Raw genomic sequence first — 21,443 nt, 5'->3', positions numbered from 1 at the left:
GTGTGCAGATTAAATGCAGCCTGTAACCCCTCCCCCTGCAGCCTCTATATATTGAGCAGTGGAGCCGGCGGGCTGCACTCTCCTGCAGACAGTCAGAGAGAGAGTTGTGTGTTCAGCAGAGAGAGAGAGAGAGGAGTGTGTTCAGCAGAGAGAGAGAGGAGTGTGTTCAGCAGAGAGAGAGAGAGGAGTGTGTTCAGCAGAGAGAGAGAGGAGTGTGTTCAGCAGAGAGAGAGAGAGAGGAGTGTGTTCAGCAGAGAGAGAGAGATAGGAGTGTGTTCAGCAGAGAGAGAGAGGAGTGTGTTCAGCAGAGAGAGACTGAAGCGACCCCTGGAACACGATGGACGACTACAACCTTCCCTTCTGGATCTACCTGGCCGTGGTGACGGTGTTTGTGGGCGGGGCCATGAAGAAGATCCTGGCGTCCCACCTGAGCGCGGGGCCCACCCTGGTGGCCTGGCTGGGGGCCACGGTTCTGGTGGAGCGGCTGTGGGCGTTCTGCCTGCCGGCCGTGCTGCTTCTGGTTCTGCTGGCCGTCGTCTGCTGCGTCCGCTCCGGCTCCGGGACCGGCCCGCCGCCCGGCCCGCCCGCGGAGGGCAAGGCCGTCTTCATCACAGGTAAGGGGAGACTCCGCCTCCTTCCTCAGGTGCGCCGGACTCTGAGAGGCGAGCTGAGAGCAGAACGCGTGCAGGCGGCTCCCTGCTGGGAGTTCATGTCTGAGACGCTGCTTCACGTTTAGCTGCACAGACCTGCAAGGAGCCCAGAGCAATAAAAAGGTCAAAGGTCAGAAAAATGTTCAAGCTTGGCTTAGGAACTTGTTTGGTAAGTTTCCTGCAGGTTCCAAATAAAACCACAAACACAGTTTTTCACTTTTTCTCTTCAAACAAAATCTCAGTTTGAATTCATGGAAAGCAGCTAGCAGCTAGCTGACCTGAGCTAGCAGCTAGCTGACCTGAGCTAGCTGGAGGGGTGTGTGTGTGTGTGTGTTTTCATTTAATGACTTTCATATTAGAAGTCATTAAGATCTGCAGTGTTTTTTCTGGTCCCACATTATCAGAGATCCAGTTGATAACAGGCAATGTGTGTGTGTGTGTGTTTGTTTGTAGTACCTTGTGGGGATCATTTTCCTGACACTACGTTGTGGGGACCCACTGCTCTTTATGGGACTGAATTCTGGTCCCCGTAAGGGGAAACTTATTTAGGACTAAGGTGTTAATAGACCCTTTTCACAGTGACGTCAGACAATGGCCGCCATAACTCAAAACTGGGTATCTTTACTTCCGGTGTGATTTTGCCTTGGGAACCAAGCTGAAAACTTCCCGCATTCTCATAATCTTAAGGATATAATAAAAGGTAAGTTTAATAATAACAGCATTTAAGTGTTAGATAGCTGTTACTAATCATTGTAAAGTCACCATTCTCTATCTGTGTATAAAATAAACAGCCTCCGATCGGAGAGTAAACCACCTAGCAGCAGCTTTAGCCACATTTAGGAAAAATATACTCTCTGTCAGCGCTGTAACGTTTAGAGGTTCACTTTCTGTGTTTTATAAAACAGTGTTTACGTGCTAGATAACCGTTATAAGTCATTGTCAATTTACCATTCTCCAACTGTATTCAAAGGAACCAGCTTCCGATCATGAGTAAACCAGCTAGCAGCAGCTTTAGCCACAGTTAGGAAACATATACACCGCCGCCTGTCAGTGATGTAACGTTTAGAGGTTCATTTTCTGTATTAATGGAAAATAAAAACAAGACAAAAGCCACAAATAACAGTTGGGCTTGACGATATTTCTGTTTTTCCAGCAACAAAATGCGCATCTCCATGCACTGTTCATGTTTCTGTCACTGCTAACTGTCACAGAGTCTCTCCCAAAGACGCAAAGAAGGAATAAAAATAAATACACAAGAAAATATTAATGTGCAATGATTTGGATAAATAACTTTAATCTGATTACTGGATTTGAAATACGAACTCGTTAGATTATTCGTTACCGAAAAAGTGGTCCGATTAAAGGCATTACAAAGCAGCGGCGGCACCGGACATCTCTGCTTATAACAAACAAATCCCTATTTTATGGGATGAGTGGCAACTCCAGTCTATAATTTAATAATCTGATCAAGATTAGAGCCTAAAACGTTAGAGTTCAAAAACAGTAAAAAGTTCTGGTTAAGGAACAGTTATGTCACGTAGTTAGCTAGCTAACAAAATTCACTAATGCTAAGCTAACGGTTACGCAAAACAAAAATACCTACCTTCATAGTCAAACAGGTATTGTTCGGTGAAGAATTTGTAGCCTTTGTCTAATTTAGATTTTTTTGTCAGAGAGAACTGGTTTGCAAATCGTGATATATCTTCAAATCTTATTTTAGGCAAATGTTTTAGAGACTGTGTAAACTCCATGCTCCGGTGATCTGTCTGATCAACATATGCTGTCAGATTTATACATCTCTCTCTCTCTCTCTCTCTCTATATATATATATATATATATATATATATATATATATATATATATATATATATATATGACATATATATATATATGAAATAGACAACTTTATCATTACTTACTATGTACACCGGAACTAAGGATACACAGCTTCGAGTCAAAACGGAAGTTGTGTGACGTCATGTGAAAAGGGTCTATTGAGTTTTGGTTATGGTTAGGGTGTAGAAATGAATGGAAGTCAATGGAAAGTCCCCACAAAGATAGCCACGCAAACATGTGTGTTTCAGTGTGTGTGTGCGTGTGTTTGTGTGTGTGTGTCTGTGTTCTAGTACGTTTGTTTCTAATACCTTGTGGGGACCATTTTCCTGACATATACTACGTTGTGGGGACCCTTCTTGTGGGGACTGAAGCCTGGTCCCCACAAGGGGAAACACTGTTTTTGGGTCAGGGGTCAGATTTAGGACTAAGGTGTGAATTGAGTTTTGGTTAGAGTTAGGGTTAGGTATGTAATGGATAGGGTTAGGATTAGGGTAAGGTTTAGGCTGTAGAAATGAATGGAAGTCAATAGAAAGTCCCCGCAAAGATAGCTGCGCAAACGTGTGGGTGAGTCTGTGTTTCAATGTGTGTCGGCGTGTTTCAGTGTGTGTTTCTTTAGTAATTCTCCGGCGGTGGAAACCTTCCCAAATGGCCTCTCCGCTCAGCTCTTTGAAAAGTAAAACAGGCGTTGCCACGGAGACCGGGAGCCATCATGCGGCCTGCTGTTAGCGGCGTATAAGCTCCGCCTCTCACTGACGTCAGGGGAAATGCACCATGTGTCAGAGAAATGCTAAAATGATGCAAGCAAACCAGGCGACCTTTAACCTTCGGCCGGAGCTAGATAAGACGCCCCGTTTCCGTCCGTGACCTTAACGTCACCAAGCAGCCGTCTGCACATAGCACACCTCCAAATGTCCTCCAAGACGCCGCCTTTGAAAGGTCAGAGGTAATAGGCGAGACGACCGGGCTCCGATCTAATCCATCGATCATCCATTCTACAAAGGCCAGATTAAAAATTGATCAGCTACCTGGGGAGGGTCAAAGGTCATGTCCAAACCATCTGGACTCCATCCACAGGAAAACATCTCTTCAGCTGTCAACCTCCTAAGCAGGTTCAGAGGTCAAAGGTCAGAGAAACGACCAGAATCCTCAGAGCTCTGCCTCAGACTCTACAGCAGGGGTCTCAAACTCCAGGCCTCCAGGGCCGCAGTCCTGCAGTTTTTAGATGAGCCACAGGTACAAAACACTGGAATGAAACGACTTCATGACCTCCTGGTGTAGCTCGGTTCTCCAGAACCTTAATGACCTCATTATTCTGTTCAGGTGGTGCAGCAGAGGCTCATCTAAAAGTTGCAGGACTGTGGCCCTCCAGGACTGGAGTTTGAGACCCCTGCTCTACAGGCTTCAGGTCAAAGGTCATACCACACCTACTCTCTCTAGAAACAAGATGGCCGCTGAACTGAAGAGTCCTCTGGACAGACAAGAGAGGAGACACTGGACTTGGATGGACAGAACCAGGATGGCACACCAGATAGACGGGATAAAACATCTGGAGACTTGGCTGTCCCACAGGTCTACGAGTCTCTGTGGTCCACGACCCGCATCCTGCGTCCTCAGGTCCAGAGGACTCCACAGCGTCATGCGAACTCTCCCTGTGGTGGAGAAGAGCTACGGGACAGTAGCCGCCCTGGACTGGGATGCAGCGCCAACTCTGCAGGCAGGACACTCGGAGGAGATTCGGAGGAAAGTTGAAAGGGATTTTTAGGAGACTTGGAGACTCAAAAAGGAATGCAACGGTTCGGACTCGGGTCAGCTGCCAGGTTCTGTTAATTGAGTCTTTATACCTTTGACAAGTCACTGACCACAGACTTGTATCAAAGTGCTTTATTCTAGTCTTTTTTTCCCTTGCCCAAGTCGTTTTTATTGCTTTCATTATTTAGCTTTTTATTTCTCCTGTTCTTGTTTTTCTCGGTTCTGCCTCATTTTCCTGGTTTTGGTTTGTTTTTTGCCGAGTCCTCTCCGTGTTTCATGACTTTTTATTTCTCCTCTTGCTATTTCTGCCTCTGACATTTCGTGTTATTCTGTTCCCACACACGCCCCTCCTCCCCCTGCTGCTGCCGAGTTCATCAGAGTTCAGCTTTATGTGAAGACCAAGTCAATCGGTGGCGAAGAGTTCGCCTTGTTCTGTGCTTGGTGCTCGTCAGAGTGTTGAGCAACGCGCTGCGCGCCGAGTGGATTTCTGCTTATGGAGAGTTTTTCTCTCAGAAGAAGCAATGCTGACCTTTGCTGTCTGCAAAAAGGGAGGAAAACAACCCAGAGCTGCAGAAAGTTGCTTAATATTTGTGCAGAGACTCGTCTGGTTTCGCCGCAGAAACACGTCAAAATGGTCCGATACCACAGAACTCTCTGCAGCACCACAAAACCAGCGTCTGGACATCATAGGAGACATGATGAAATGTTTGGGTAAACGCCAGCAGAGGCAGAACATCTGATGTTATTTATAAAGAAACAACAGAACCTGACGAGTCTCTGATCTCATTACAGACCTGAGAGCAGCAGGGGGCAGCGGTTCAGGCTCCGAAGGTTTTAATGAGACTCCAGTAATAAAGACCAAAGTATTTCAGATTTGTTATTGGGACACGACATGATCACGAGTCTCATGAAATATTTTCCCATCTTCTGGCTGTTACATAACCTGGAGACAGAGAACATCTTGGAGCATGCCCAGAGATCCACAAATTGCTCAACAGCTCTCTGATCCTCATTCCTGCTGTCTCCAGCCTGGCAACAGGCGGACCAACTGAGCCCAACAGAACCCCCCACAGGTGCCTCAGAGTCTAACGGGTCCAAACACAGCAGTTACAGGACCTACCAGAGCGCTCCACACTAATTCATCATTTAGCCGTAGTATATCTCCAGCATCTGTCCTTCCTCTTCCTCCAATCTTCGGACATATTTCCAAATGTCACCAGAAAGATGTTTTTCTGCCTCTTCCTGCTCAGACGCTAGGCAACATCGTCTTTCTTCAAATTAGTGTTAGGAGCAGCAAGAAAAGTTTGTTTGTCTTATTGGGATCCAGTTAGAAGATCTTCTGGGTCACCAGTAAAACTTTCAATTCTCTCTGAAAGAACATCTTCAACTTCCAGAATAATACATAAAGCCCAGAAAATCAAGGAAGAACTTCAGATGGAAGTGGACACTTTTATTTCCTCCAGGTTGTGGAGAGCAGACCAAGTCCCTCCAGATCTCTCTGCTATCAACGGTCTTCTTGTTGTTGTTGAAATCAGAGATCTTCTCATGACCTTAAGGTGTGGCTCCCAGCTGCATGATCGACCTTCCCGACAGATTTATAAACTCTCTGGTCTCTTCTTTCACATCTTTGAAGCTTTGGTGGAGCCGTAGAACTCGAAGCATATTTCCACAAAACGTCTGCACCATCAGTCAAAGTGACACAGGTCTACTTTGACTGATTCTCATCTCTGCTGAAAAGAAATTACATCTTAAAATGAAGGAAACGTGAGATGAAAACTTTGTTTCAGATGTTCTTGGTAAAACGGATGCAGATCTTTACTTCTCAGGTCCAAATACAAACGCAAATACTAGAAACCTTTGTATGGAAAGTTCCCAAACCAGCATAAGTGAACACTGCACCACAGTAAAGCCTAATGTTCACGCTCTGACTCTTTGTAAGTACAATGTTTATTCATATCTATAAATACGGGTATGAAGACATAAGAGAGATTCCATGAATGATCAGGGGTTCCTGAAACAGTAACAATAAATCCTCGTGTCTTCAGGTGTATTGAATGAAGGCAGACCATCCAGAACCAGAGCTGGATGGCAGAAGGAGGAAGAAAATTAAAACAATTTGATAAAAATCCTTCAGAAATATGAGAAACGGCCGATTAGAACCTGATGAACCCGAGATTCACAAACCAGATCAGAGAATCTCCTTGTTTCTGAGAACAGCAAGTTTCATCTCCATGTTCTCCTGGAGCCAGTCGACCCAAAGTCAGAACCTGGTTCCTGTGGAACCTGGACCACGCGGAAGCAAGCGGACCATGTGGATCATGTGAACCCTGCGGACCATGTGGAACCAAGCGGACCATGTGGATCCAAGCGGACCATGTGGATCATGTGAACTTTGCGGACCATGTGGAACCAAGCGGACCATGTGGATCATGCAGAACCAAGCGGACCATGTGGAACCAAGCGGTCCATGTGGAACCAAGCGGACCATGTGGATCCAAGCGGACCATGTGGATCCAAGCGCACCATGTGGAACCAAGCGCACCATGTGGAACCAAGCGGACCATGTGGATCCAAGCGCACCATGTGGAACCAAGCGGACCATGTGGAACCAAGCGGACCATGTGGAACCAAGCGGACCATGTGGATCCAAGCGGACCATGTGGATCCAAGCGCACCATGTGGAACCAAGCGGACCATGTGGAACCAAGCGGACCATGTGGGACCTGGATAATGCGGACCCTGGCAGCCTCAGTAATCGGAGCTGCAGATGTTGCTGCTGGCCTCCACTCACACACAGATGTGTGTTTCTAACCCTGTTCGTGTTTCTGTATCTGACAACGTTTGTTTGTTTCTTCACCGTGGGGCCCCTTGGAGCCTTGGCCCCGTTGCATAACCACGTTGCCCCCCGCTTGGGATTGGATAGCATTAAAACATGTTCAGCTGTCCCCCTTTGTCTAAAACTGGACTCTTGACCCCACCTCACCCTGCAGACAGAGGGAAGCACTGAGGTCTCCTCCAATCAGATGCAAGCATTCACCATTTACTCTAAAACGCAAACATGAATTATGTAAGCTCAATTAAACAATTAGTTAACAATTGGTTAATAATTAGCTAATAGTTAGTTGGTGTGCCGTGGGATTATTCCTGGGCTGAGAATAAAGCACCAGGCTCAGCATGACGCCGTGTTGCAGTCATGCTGCGGCTCTGGAAATAAAACGGCTTTCTCCCCAGGGCAGCAAAGCCTGAGGGGAGGCACAATGATGCATACTGTTGGTTTCACTTTGAATTGCTTTTCTGCTGCTTCTTAGTCCATCCAGTAAGTGTGCATGAGCGCCCCCCTGTGGTGAGCATATTGTAAGAACATGATGTGTCTCTGGGAAGCTGCTGATGCTCCAGTTGGTGTCTGACTGAGCAGTAGTTAGTGTGAACTTTGATTCAATTTCTGTGGATTTAAATCTGCTCCACTGTGCAGCGGCTCGCCCCCTGGCTCTGGTCTGACTCCCCACACCTGCTTTCATCCCCCCCAGCTGTCAGACTGCGGCTCAGAATAACCCGGCAGGTAAAGCCGGCTGGCTCTGCCTGCAGTGGGGAGCCGAGCAGAGGATGGATTTCACTCCCACTCAGCGGCTCCTTTCTCAGGATACGATGCTGGACGTCCTCCAAGGACACGGCAGCAGCAGCGTGCCAACGCCTCGCCGCTCTCGCCAGCAGAGCCGCCGCACAAAGAGGCCCAAAGAGAACAGAAAGTTCTGCTGCAGACCAGGCTGTGGGAGAACTGGACAATGAAACGGGTCTGAAGACCAGAGAGGATGGACATCAGAAACCTGGAAGTCCATTTATCGGGTGTGGGCCCAACAGAACCAGCTGGTTCTGCCAGAATCATCAATTAAAACAATGAAAACGATGTCAATATGGATAATTTTCCTTTTTCTCCCAGCATGTTGAGTTTCTCCACCTCCAAGTCTTAAAGCAGCTGCAGGTTGAAAAAAATCTAATGCTTTCTGATCGGTTTGCTCTGAATTCAGTTTATTTGGAGAAAACAAGACCGTTCAAAGAAATTCATATCATCAAAACATAAAACTGAACAAATGTCACTTTCTTTGCCTCTGCTAGTCAGAAGACTCAAACCTGAAGCTGATAGATTTACTTCTGCACCAGATTCACAAAGCAAAAAGCCCCAAATGGAAGAAATTTATTTAGAACAATTTTAGCTTCAGATCTGGACGCTTTAGGGTCAGAGGTTAGGATGTTTAGATTCTGAATTTCAAACTGTCACTATGTGATCATTTATGAGAAAATTTTATATGTATATTACATGTAATGTATGGATGGATGTGACTGTGTGTATAGATCAGTATGTATGAGTACAGGCTGTCGCTGTTTGTTCCCGCCACATAAATTTATGACAAATTAATAGTAGAAATCTGGCAGTGAAGCAAAATGATCCTCGTTTCTCAGCAGTCTGAGACAAACATCTCAAAACAAAGTTACTGAGCGGCTCAGTGGAGCTCCTTCAGAATCAGAAGATAAACCGACAGCAAACACTTCTGACCTGTGAACTCTGAACTTGGCCCTCTGTGCAGGTCTATGCAGAAAAGAAAACAGACGTACAGATTTGTGTTCAAGAAATAAAGAAGTCTGTAATCAGCTGTTTGCTTGGATTTTATAAACCTTTTAACAAAATGAATCACAGTTTAAAGGGATTAACAAAACTAGACCTTATTTGGGAAATATTTATCTTAGTTGTAAAAGCAATACAGTAATAACACTGTAGGTTATTTAATTTATATAAATTTTAATAAAATATTGTCACAGGAATGTCGCCATCTTGTTCACGCTGCAATGCATTCTGGGTAGATGACGTGTAATGGCTCCTCCATCTAGAACAGTGATGAGTAACATTAAGCCTTTTTAATTTGAACCGGAGCGCATTGAAACCGATCAGAACTAGGAATAACAAGAGGTGATGAAGAGGAGGAGCAAACAGAGGAAGAGGAAGAGTTGGCTGCAGCAGCTGCTGCCTTCAGGTTCATAATGAAACAATGAATGAGACTCACCTGGTCACTGTGTGGTCCGGTAAGAACTATAGCTCTGTGTCCGGTTCGGCAACAGCTGTTACTGGTGGTGGTTTCACATTCAGTACCGGTGATATAGCTCTGTTAGCATTCCCAGCGGTAATAGCTCTGTTAGCATTCCCAGCGGTAATAGCTCTGTTAGCATTCCCAGCGGTAATAGCTCCGTTAGCATTCCCAGCGGTAATAGCTCTGTTAGCATTCCCAGCGGTAATAGCTCCGTTAGCATTCCCAGCGGTAATAGCTCTGTTAGCATTCCCAGCGGTAATAGCTCCGTTAGCATTCCCAGCGGTAATAGCTCCGTTGGCATTCCCAGCGGTAATAGCTCCGTTAGCATTCCCAGCGGTAATAGCTGGGAATGCAAACGGAGCAAACCGTTAGCATGCTAACGTCCCGCCCCCAGGTCCTTCGTTGTTGTTCCACTCCGGCTCTCGCCTTCGCTCTCCTTTCTTTCATGTGGGAAATTATCCAGATTCGCCTCAGATTTTTATTTTTTTTATCACAGTCGATAGTGACACAGTGTGACGTTATCTAAAATTACACCAGTCAAACGCAATATGATCAACAACTACTGGGATAAAGTTAGCCTTCCTGTGTTTACTCTGTAGACTCCAGTACAGATTGGACCTGATGACGTCATCAACCCATCGGTGAAAAAATGGCGACCTCCATGGGTGACAAATACAACAAAAGATGTGAATTTTTGAAGTAATTATGAGTTCTGGCGTATCAAAACCAGCATTTTTTTAGGTAATAGGAAAATTAACAACATATTTAGGTCAACATGTTAAATAATTCTGGATCCTTTTAAAGTTTAGGAAAGTGAGACATAAAAATGGTGCAGAAACAATGTTTTTACACCTCAAGAGCTTTAATGGAATATAGTTACATCTTTTAAATTACATTAAATACTTTTACAAAAAGTATGAAATGTAATGACGGTTTGGCATGGAAGCAGGAAGCATCATTGGTTCCCAGTTTTCCCTCGGTGTCCCTGCAGGCTGCGACACCGGCTTTGGGAACGCTGCAGCGAAGCATCTGGACTCTCTCGGTCTGGACGTTTTTGCCACCGTTCTGGACCTGACGGGAGACGGAGCCAGAGCTCTGCGGAGAAGCTGCTCATCCCGCCTCACCCTGTTGCAGGTGGACATCACGCAGCCGCAGCAGGTGCAGCAGGCGCTGCTGGACACCAAGGCCAAGCTGGGCCTCCGAGGTGGGTTAGGGTGGAGGCACGTACGTACGCACACACAGCACCCTGAGCGAACACACAGTGGGATGCAGATATGAAGGAGTCAGGAAAACAAACCTTGCATGGATTGAAAGCAGTAAAGTTTGATTGGAGCCAAAGGACGGAGCTCTAGAGGACGGCGCTTTGAGGGACGGTGCTCTGGGGGACGGAGTTTTGGGAGACAGAGTTTTGGGGGACAGAGTTTTGAGGGACAGAGTTTTGGGGGACATAGTTTTGGGAGACAGAGTTTTGGGAGACAGAGTTTTGGGAGACAGAGTTTTGAGGGACAGAGTTTTGGGGGACATAGTTTTGGGAGACAGAGTTTTGGGGGACAGAGTTTTGGGAGACAGAGTTTTGGGAGACAGAGTTTTGAGGGACAGAGTTTTGGGGGACATAGTTTTGGGAGACAGAGTTTTGGGAGACAGAGTTTTGAGGGACAGAGTTTTGGGAGACAGAGTTTTGGGGGACGGAGTTTTGGGAGACAGAGTTTTGGGGGACGGAGTTTTGGGAGACAGTGTTTTGGGGGACGGAGTTTTGAGGGATGGAGCTCTGGGGGACAGAGCGATGGGGGATCGTGGAGGAAGTCATGAGCTCCAGATGTTTGGCAGCAGCTGCCGGGACTGATGGACAAGAGGACTGGGACCAGAGGGACAAACATCCACTCAACAGGTCCGGATGGTTTGGACCGTAAAAACTGGTCCAGATGGACCTGTAGGTCTCAGAGCCGCCAACTGTTTTGGACCGGTTCTGAGATAATCTGAATGAAGCTTTACAGCCGCATTCATTCCAGTCCAAGTTTGACTTCCTCTGCTGGTTCTGCTGGTCCCTCCAGTCCAATGGACTGTTTGTGCCGCAGCCTTCTAGGAAACCCTGGAACAAGCAGCTGTTCTGGGACCAGTCCGAGAGTCGGTGGCTTCCACTGGGACGAAAAGCGGAGGGGGCGGTTTCGTGTTTCACCCGGGAGTCAGACTCTCTGTGATTGGCTCAGAGCTGCAGCTCCCACAGGCTTAGAGCTCATAGAGTTGGCTGCTGCACACAGTCATTCAGGGATACGCTGGCTGCTGTATGTGTGTGTTGCAAGGAATGAAGGTAAAGGTCACAAACACACTCTCTCAGGGCTTCTCTTTGTTGTTATGTTGTAGGGACATAAAGCTCTCCGCGGTGACTCTCCTCACTTCTGAGGACAAAGATCAGAAGTCTTCATCACATGAGTCATTAAAGTTTAACGCAGCGGTTTGAGGTCTGGGCCAGGTTTCCAGGAAAAGTCAGGGATGTATCAGGATCTCCTGCGCTGAGTGAGAAAATGTTTATGGAACAATGAGCAGATTTGTTTAATCCTTTGGTTGCGGAAGTATTCAGAGGGTTTGTTGAGGCTGCAGACGCTGCTTTGTCCTCAAATGTCCCCAGGACATGTGTCCCAGAAAGAGAAGTCGAGGGATTGAAGAATGAAAGATGAGATGTCCTCGGTCAGGGTGGACACAACACATCTGGACGAATGAACCCGGCCTTGGGCAGATTGCTTTGTTTCCTCTTTGGATCCCAGCTTTGATCTCCAGACGCATTTTAAGCCAGAATTGTTCTGAGTTTTTATAAAGACAATAAAAACAAATTGTTGTTTTTATTGTCTTTATTCAGGTTTAACCTGATTTTGTTCAAACACCTCACACCGTCTCTCAGGCTGGTTTCCTTCTGATGGTCCGGTAGACCCAGTTCTATTGGAACCATAACTCCATTATCTGCTCCAAACCAACCTGTTCCCCTCCTGGCCTGTGGGGGCGCTGCACCAAGAACCACTGAAGGAAACGAAACAAAAACCTCTGAAGACACTGAGAGCAACTTCCTTCTTCACCAGATGGAAACAAGATGGAGGCATCAGATTTTAGTGTTGGAGGATTTCTCTTTAGTCTTTGGCTAAAGCCCAGGAGCCATGGGGCGTGCCGTGGTGGCGTAGTGATTAGCGCGACCCGTATTTGGAGGCCTTGAGTCCTCGACGTGGCCATTGTGGGTTCGACTCCCAGACCCGCCGATATTTGCCGCATGTCTTCCCCCCTCTCCTTCCCCCTTTCCTGTCAGCCTACGTTCATATAAGGGACACTAGAGCCACAAAGACCCCCTGGAGGAAAAGAAAAAAGACCAGGAGCCATTTCTGCTGCTAGCGCTAGGCTAACACGTTAGCTTTGGTTTTATTTACCCAGAATGCCTGTGCTGTAGTCCACTTCCTGCTTTAGGTCTCTGGTTCGGTTTGTATGTGAACGCCAAGCGGACCAAAGTTCACTTCAACCGAGGTTTGGAGGACCAGAGGTCAGAGGTTGATTAGCGTTCACACCAACTGGACCGGACTTTATAGCAAACCGACTGGAGTTGGACTAAAGCGGATTGGTGAGAACAATGCAGCCTAAGGCACGGTGGTGGAGGGCGTATGATCCGGGCTTGCTTTGCAGGTATTGAGTTGAAGATGCTGCGACAGACTGGCGACCTGTCCAGGGTGACTCCGCCTCTCACCCGGAACATTAGCTGGAGAGGCACCAGCAACCCTCCCGACCCCACTAGGGACAAGGGTGTACAGAAAGTGGATGGATGGATGGAGTTGAACATGAACTTCTCTGGAGGTCAAAGTTTCTGCCTCAAGCGGAAACTTTGAAATCATCTTTGTCTTGATAAATAAGCTGAGTTAAAAGAATAATCTGAGGTTCTGTTGAGCTGACTGGTTCCGGTTTCACATGATGGGAACCTAAAGAAACAGGAAGTCACCTGGTCGCTCCCTCTGAGGCCTCTACAGGCCATTCTCAGACCTAAATACGGATCCCACAGCGACCGAAAACAAAGCCTGGGATTCTGGGTCATTGACCCCAGACGGGGCGAGCGAGGCTTGTTTACAGATGGGGAGAGAGACAGGCTGACTGTTGGTGACCCGACCGTGGTCTTATCTGCACGTAGCCACCCTGCAGATGTTACATAAACCCTCAGAGACCGTTGGTAGGTTTCCGCAGCTGACCCATAAACATGGAGTGAGGTCCATCACTGAGACCCTAAAGCCACAGAACCCGGTCCAGTCAGGACATCAGTTGGTTCTTTAGGTCAGAGCTGTCTGTGTTTTTCCACTTTCCTCCAACATCAAACATTAACATTCAGGAAGTTAAAGTCAAACCGGAACCGTTTAGACTCAGCCTACAAGCCTCAGCTCCCACTTGATGACTGTGTGTCTCTGTGTGTGTTTGTTTCTAATACCTTGTGGGGACCATTTTCCTGACACGTACTATGTTGTGAGGACACACTGCTCCTTACGGGGACTGAAGCCTGGTCTCCACACGGGGAAACGCCGTTTATGGGTCAGGCCTAAGATTTAGGACTTAGGTGTGAATTGAGTTTTGGTTAGGGTTAGGATAAGGGTAAGGTCTAGGCCACAGGTGTCAAACTCCAGTCCTCGAGGGCCGCAGTCCTGCAGTTTTTAGATGTGCCACAGCTACAAAACACTGAAATGAAATGTCTTAATTACCTCCTCCTTGTGTAGATCAGTTCTCCCAGCCTTGCTAACGACCTAATTATTCTATTCAGGTGGTGCAGCAGAGGCACATCTAAAAGTTGCAGGACAGCGGCCCTCGAGGACTGGAGTTTGACACCCCTGGTCTAGGCAGTAGAAATGAATGGAAGTCAATGGAATTCCCCACAAAGATAGCCACACAAACATGCGTCTGTGTGTGTGTGTGTGTGCAGGTCTGTGGGGTTTGGTCAACAACGCAGGAGTGTGTGTGAACTTGGGAGACGCAGAGCTGTCCTTGATGTCCAACTTCAGAGGCTGCATGGAGGTCAACTTCTTCGGCACGGTGAGCGTAACCAAGAGCTTCCTGCCGCTGCTACGACAGGCCAAAGGTCGCATCGTCAACATCTCCAGCCCAGCCGGTATGTAACACACACACAGTACATAACTCAAGGTGTTAACTGTGTGACATGCATTTGTATTCAGAGCCCAGCAGTTGGTATGTTTTTGTAGAACAGGGGTGGGCAACTTCATGCCTGGATGGCCGGAGTCATGCAACCTTTAGATGTGTTTCTACTTCAACACACCTGAGTCACATAACAAGGTCGTTAGCATGAGTCTGGAGAATCTGACTGCACTGAGGAGGAGATTCAGCTGTTTGAAGTGCAATGGACCAGGAAGACATATATGTAAGAGTTGCAGAACACCGGCCCTGGAGGGCTGAGATTTCCCTCCCCGGTTGTAGAACCTAACACTGCTGTAAACTCATGAACTCCATCCTCCCGGACCCGCTGGGTCTCTATAATGCTGAAGGTTCTGGAGAACATCTGAGGCCAGAACCAGAACATCTGCACTCTGGTTCCTAGCTCCGACATCTGAAAGTTGGATTGGATTTAATTCAGGGGGATCAGGATTAAGGGGTTCGCCACATAACAGATATTTCTTAGTGAAGATGCTAAAAACTGTCAGTGCTTTTCTCTCCTGTTCAGTCAGAACCAACTTTCTGTTGGTTCAGCATTTGGCTGCAAAGTGACAGAGTGTGAAAGAGTTCATGGGGTGTAAATACTTTGGCAGGACTCTGCACCGCTCCAGAATCAGCCACCTGCCAAAGCAAACAGACTGAGCCAATCCAACTCAAACTGTCTGGGAGCCAAAACTAATCAATCACAGATCTTCAGGCCAGATATTTTCCACCCTGGACAACAAGTTTAGCAAACTGTGTTTTTGTGACATTAACCCATTAAAGTCCAGCTCTGCGTTGACTCACTGGGGGCCGGCGGTGGGCAGAGCGGGCATCTCCTTGGTCAGACTGTGTGTGACATCAGAGTGATGCTCCGACCTCGTCTTCCAGGTGACCAGCCGTTCCCCTGCCTGGCGGCGTACGGAGCGTCCAAGGCGGCGCTGAACCTGTTCACTGAAACCCTGAGACATGAGCTGGTTCCCTGGGGGGTTAAAGTGAGCACCATCCTGCCGTCCTCATATAAAACAGGTAAGCCCCGCCCCCAGACGTCGACCTGGCCTCACCTGCAAGGGGCAGCTGCAGATCTGATGTAGAGTTGGCACAGAAAGAGCAAAGCAGCTCCCCCTGCTGGCCATTGACCAGATCTACACTTGTAACTAGATGTCTTAAAATAAACATATCCTGTAAACAAATTTAAATCGTTTGGCTCAAAACTCTCCACATTTATGAGAAAGGGTTTACCTCAGTCAGCTGGTCAGTCGGCTTCCCAGCTCAACACCAGTACAGATCAGTTTTTAGTGGCCGTGGACCCGTTCCGCTTCAGTACCGACCCGTTATTCCCAGCATCCATCAACACATCAGCACTACAACGAGTCCTTCAAACACCAGGAGCAAAGCCATAATGAGTGACCATCCAAGTCAAGGAAAACATTTATTATCAAACTAATGTTTTCTATTCATAGACAAAAGTAATAAACTAAACTAATATAAATAAGGATGACCAGAAATGTTGCCTGCGGAGTCTGACATATAATAGTTATTGATCCCTAATAACCAGATTCTCATTATTGATCTCTGAAAAGATCTTCACTTTTTCCTGCTTGCTTTCTCATCCAATCTGACCTAAAAGAAGAAACGTCCAGTTTGAAGTCAGACAGAACCTCTTGGTACACTGAACTCCTGTCTGGGTGGTTCTGAGAGGCCGGACTCTTCGCATCCCAGGGATCCCGTCTCAGAACAATAAATAAAAGCTGCTTGGTTTTCCAGTTAAGGAATTAATTAATTCGACCTGTCTCAGTTCTTATAAGCTCCAGGTCCAAACTGAGCTGCACCAGAACCAACCAGCAGGGAGAAAGGGAAGCCTAAAGCCCGTGACGCTCCAGGTGAAGAGCTGACACCGGTTCTCGTTGGCACAGCTACGTGACAGAAATCGCATCAATTTGTTTGTAGCCTCGTGTTGTTTGCCTCTTCCTGTCACAAATCACCTGGATGAACTTTTCGCCCTCTCTCTGTGTGAACCTATTGGTTTCAGTTTGTGTATTTGTTTATGTGGAAGCTCCTCAATTTCCAGCAAGTAGGATGTGTAGGTTCAATTCTCTGAGACAGTGAGAAAGTCCTACTGTTGGACCAAAACACTGTACTCACCGCTCAATTCTGGTCCGATATATCAAAGGAACATCCCGCTGACTCCTTCGCTTCTTCAAATGAAGAATAACATGAGATGTTGCAACTGGTCACTTATTTCCTCATCCTCCAAACTTATGAACTTGAAACAGTCAATTATCTTTCTCGGAGTTGCTGCAGTAAACCCTAACACTGACCAAACGTCCTGACGCGCGACCAAACGTCCTGACGCGCGACCAAACGTCCTGACGCGCGACCAAACGACCTGACGCGCGACCAAACGTCCTGACGCGCAACCAAACGTCCTGACGCGCGACCAAACGTCCTGACACGCAACCAAACGTCGTCACCCGAGAAAACGTCATCATGACATCGATCTGACCACGCTGGCCCTTTAATGCGTCTCATCAGATGAGCTTGGCAGCATTACATGTTATTGCAATGCTGCCAATTTGTCTAGACAGATGATGCTATCACTATGTTGGTTGCCATGGTAACTCTTATCTTCTCCTCCCAGCTCCCTCCAGCAACAACGCCTACTGGGAGCAGCAGCACCAGCAGCTCCTCCAGAGTCTGCCTCCGGCACTGATGGAGGAATACGGCGAGGACTACATCGCCGAGACCAAGGACTTGTTCCAGAGCTTCGCCGAGCACGCCAACCCAGACCTCAGTCCTGTGGTGAACGCCATCGTCCATGCGCTGCTGTCGCCGCAGCCGCAGCTGCGCTACTTCGCCGGGCCCGGCATCGGCCTCATGTACTTCATTCACAGCTACTGCCCACTCAGCATCAGCAACCGCTTCCTGCAGAAATTGTTTGTGAAGAAGACACTGATGCCACGCGCGTTAAGGAAGCAGTCAGGTCTGGAGGCAAACCTCGGCCTCAGCAACAACAATAACAACGAGGAGAAGCTGCAGCCGTTGTAAGGAGTAGAGGACCACTCCAGTAACACTCAGAGCCAGACCCCTCCTGTTTGTTCTGTAACTGTTTGACTCCGCCCACCTAGGAGACTACTCACCTGGAAGTCAGGGGGCAGAGCCTGTTAGACGTAGCAGCACGAGTTGATCAAAGAACCTCATCAGATTTGCTCTGTGTGCCTTCATCACTGAGAGTGCAGAAGCCTTATGCCACACATGGACCAAAGGGGGCACTCACGTAAATCATTCAGTCACCGGTTCCTTAGACTCCACCCGGTTGGCATGCCTGAACTCCTAAAGTGAGCGCTCTCAAACAAGCTACTGCCCGACAGTCAGCCTCTCTGTTTTACCTCATCACACTCCTCTGAAAGGACGTGGCCAATCACTTCAAAATAAAAGTCCCCATACGATAGAAGACATTGGTGATATCAAGCCTCAGTCCTTCTGCGTTAAAGCTGCTGTACCTGTAGCACATTGCCACAGCCTAAGGCACATATTTAATGAAAAATATCTATTTAATCAGACACATGCTCCAGATTTTATAACAGAATGTGTTCCCAGAGGGAGAAGACCCTAACCCACCAGCCGCATGGTTTTTCTCATCCCTGAGAAATGTTTTAATCTGTCCCAGTTTGCAGCAGATTTACAGAGCCAGTCCAGTACCATGTACTGGAGGACACATCTGTGTGAGTGAGCGTGTGAGAGAGAGAGACAATGTGTGTGTGCCGAGTCTGAAGAACCACCTGTGGAAACGTCCCATTATATTGTTTTATAATCCAACTATTTATGGCGTATTTTCTTCTATCACTTAAACTGTGAATTTTATACAAAAAATGAAAGACTGTAACAAAAATATATGTTCACTTTGTTTATTCTTTCATAGAAATAAAGTTGACTTTTTCAGACATGAGAGCTGCTGATTTTTTGAAGATCTGATTGAGATCAGCTTTCAGGAAGCAACAAGATCAAATGAAGAAACTTTGAAAGACTGAGTAAATTAGTAGTTTCTATCATTTCGTATCATAACAGAAAACAGTCTCAGCGATCAGCAGACCCAGACCGCCAGCTCTGCACTGCTGGCTAATTTTACCAAATCAAAAGATGATTTGGTTAAAATTTTATGTGCAGCTTTTTTCCTCACTGAATGAATGTTCCTAAATTAATCTCAAAGTTTTTCACTGAGTTTTTGCTGAAGGAATAAAGCCTGAATTTCTTTTCATTGTTTCCGTGTCGACCAGTAGGAGGAGCTAGACGAATAGCAGGGCTCCATAACTTGAGCGAAGTGTAGAATAAAATAGAATACAATAAAATGGAATCAAATAGAAGAGCTGGGTTTCCCCCAGTAAACCTGCTGAGCCGGCGGTCGTGGCGCCGAGGCGTCCGCCATGTTTTTCTAAAAATATTACTGGGTAATTACATGTTACAGGAAAACATTGCCAGCTAGTCTTAAAAACAACAAATTAAAAAACACAATTAAAATGAATATCAATTATTTGCACTTCTGTTTAATCCAAATGAAGTCAGCGGCTCCATCGGGCCCCCAGGGCTTCAGGGGCCATAAATGCTGATATTTTAACACAGATACATAAATATAACATTTATTTATTGAGATGATCGATGCTGCTAAATTTGGTTTAATGGTTTCAACATAAATTAAAAGATTTTAACATTTAAGTTTAAGATTTTAAGGAACTGGCAAGTTTACTTTGTAAAAGTTCAAAGAACAATATTCATAGTTAGATTGTTTTGTTACCATAGCAACAATCTGATGCTGTGAGTTTAATCTTTAAGTTTGAGCTGTTTGTTCATAAATACAAATTAATAAACTGTAATTATAACTGTGTCAGGTTCTGGGGTTCTTGGTTTTTTTTGTTTTATTTTCCCCTTTCTCCCTCTGCTGCCACTCACCATTCATCCACTAGATGGCGCCAAGCCGTCCTCTTTTCAGAGAAGCGTGCTGTCATTCTGCACACTAGAGTTTAATCATCTCATCAATCCTGGAGTACAAGAGGAGCGGACTACCAGTACTTCGACGCTTGAGTGTTAGCCTACTAACGGTGTTTTCCTTGAGACGCCCTGGATCCTCCTTTGTGAAGATCAAGCCTGGTTTGTGGACCAAGCCTCCCTTGTGACGCCGTAGAACGTACCTGCTGGTTGCCCGAGTTCCCATACTCACCTTCTCTGCTGAATTACAAGTCTCTCCTGGATTCCCCGACTGGCTGTCGCGCCGCTCTTCTGTCTCCGCTCCACCCAAACTTACCTGTCCGCCCTCCGCCGCATGTCCTCGTTGCCTTCTGGATTTTCTGTGGACGAGCGCTGGATCACCTGGACCGACAAAGAGACCAGGACCCCGAACTCCTCAGGAACCCACTCCAAAACAGATATCTTCATCCTCACAATGTGCTGACCGCGCCGTAAGCCCCCCTCCCGACCAGACCGGTTCACCCTTATCCCTCCTGTCCTTCAATAAATGATCATTTACTGATTTTCGTCTCTCCTGTGTGGTGTTCTGCATGTGGGCTAGACAGAACTAAACATGACAAACTGATTGTTTTATGTTGGCCATTTAATCTACTCTCTCTCTCCCAGATTAAATCAAACCCAGAAGCTGTTAGAGTTCAATCTGCTGCACTGAGCAGAGATGAGCAACAAACTGGAGATTTAATTTAATGCTGCTAATGTAGCTTTAGCAGCTCTAACATTTCTGTCTGTTGAGTTTTTAATAAGAGACAAACTATTTTGGTTGCTGCAGTTTATGGGACGAGTTTCTCAGATCTCCGCGCTAATTAACTCTGTCTGGCTAAGTGGACAAAGCATTTCATATGGTTTGATGCATCATGTAAACAGAAAAATAATACTAAAAATAATAATAAAATAATATAAAACCAGCGTGATGCGTGACTATGAGCGAAAGCTCCTGACCGGGCTGAACCTGCATGATGAGGTTAGCGCTGGTTAGTTAACCACTAAGGCTCCGACCAACTGGGACCAACTGGGACCATACGTAAACTTTATCAGCGTGTTGAGATGGAAACGCCACACAAAATTATTTGTTCACAAAGATAAATCATTCTCACCGCTCCTCTGAAAGCCACTACAAGTTATTCCTGCGATGTGTGTCTGTCCCTATCAAATAAACAAATTAAATTAAATTACAAAAGAGCATTTAAAACGGTTCAGTCTAGTTTTTGGGATTCTGTAGTTCTGCCAGAAGGAAAGAGCTGGAGCGGATCAAACAGCAGCTGGCTGAGAATGAAGCTACTGTCAGGACCAGAGCTCTCCCAGTGAACCCAATCACCAGGACCGGGTCCATCTGGACCGGGTCTCTTCTCTACAGCCGCTGGCCTTGCTGCTGCTGTCTTTATCAAATCCAATTTTATTTGTTGCACATTTAATCAACAAGGCATTTCAAAATGCTCCGCATTCTGAAAACAAATCAAGCAACAAAGAATCAACAATGGAAACGTTACATTTAGAGCCGCCGTTAATCTCCGACTCTGTTTTGCTTCAAAAGGTTTTAGTGTGGATTTAAAGGTTCTGCTGGTCCGATCGGGTTCCGTCTGTCTGATCGGGTTCTGTCGGTCCAGTGTGTTTGGCCTCATCGACGTTCAAAGTGCTTTAAATGATAAAAACACAGTAAGAAACCATGAACCGATTCATCACAGGGCCAAAGCGAAGGCAGTAAAAATGTGACAGTCACACTAAGATTCAGCATCGCTCCTGTTTTTTATCAACAGCTCCAACAGGAACTCAGTGTTTCAGCAGTTTTCTGTTTTCCTGACGTTTTTTCCAGACCAGAGGAGCATCAGGACAGAATGCTGCTTCGCCATGTGGAGTCAAGTCATCTTGATGAATCACTTTCTCCAACTACATACAAATATGCTGCCAGGGTTAGGGTTAGACCATCTGCACTGGGTGACATCAGAGCTAC

General features: G+C 46.6%; 1 protein-coding gene across 1 annotated transcript; it reads left to right on the top strand.

The window, feature by feature from the left end:
• Positions 1-236: 236 nt before the first annotated feature.
• Positions 237-18,428, top strand: LOC111608364 (corticosteroid 11-beta-dehydrogenase isozyme 2-like). The gene is made up of 5 exons (XM_023332106.1): positions 237-614; positions 10,308-10,520; positions 14,250-14,435; positions 15,365-15,502; positions 17,115-18,428. Exons 1-5 carry the CDS (start codon positions 338-340, stop codon positions 17,519-17,521), a joined length of 1,221 nt encoding a protein of 406 aa, XP_023187874.1. The 5' UTR covers positions 237-337; the 3' UTR covers positions 17,522-18,428.
• The last annotated feature ends 3,015 nt before the right edge of the window (positions 18,429-21,443 follow it).

Source organism: Xiphophorus maculatus, chromosome 4, assembly GCF_002775205.1.
Source record: "Xiphophorus maculatus strain JP 163 A chromosome 4, X_maculatus-5.0-male, whole genome shotgun sequence".
Classification (NCBI taxonomy): domain Eukaryota; kingdom Metazoa; phylum Chordata; class Actinopteri; order Cyprinodontiformes; family Poeciliidae; genus Xiphophorus; species Xiphophorus maculatus.
This window is presented reverse-complemented; position numbering and strand designations above follow the sequence as displayed.

Coding starts and splice junctions, on each gene's coding strand:
- LOC111608364 (XM_023332106.1), top strand. CDS start 338: ATGGACGACTACAACCTTCCCTTCTGGATCTACCTGGCCGTGGTGACG. Junction 615..10,307: donor CAAGGCCGTCTTCATCACAG/GTAAGGGGAGAC, acceptor GTGTCCCTGCAG/GCTGCGACACCGGCTTTGGG. Junction 10,521..14,249: donor GGCCAAGCTGGGCCTCCGAG/GTGGGTTAGGGT, acceptor GTGTGTGTGCAG/GTCTGTGGGGTTTGGTCAAC.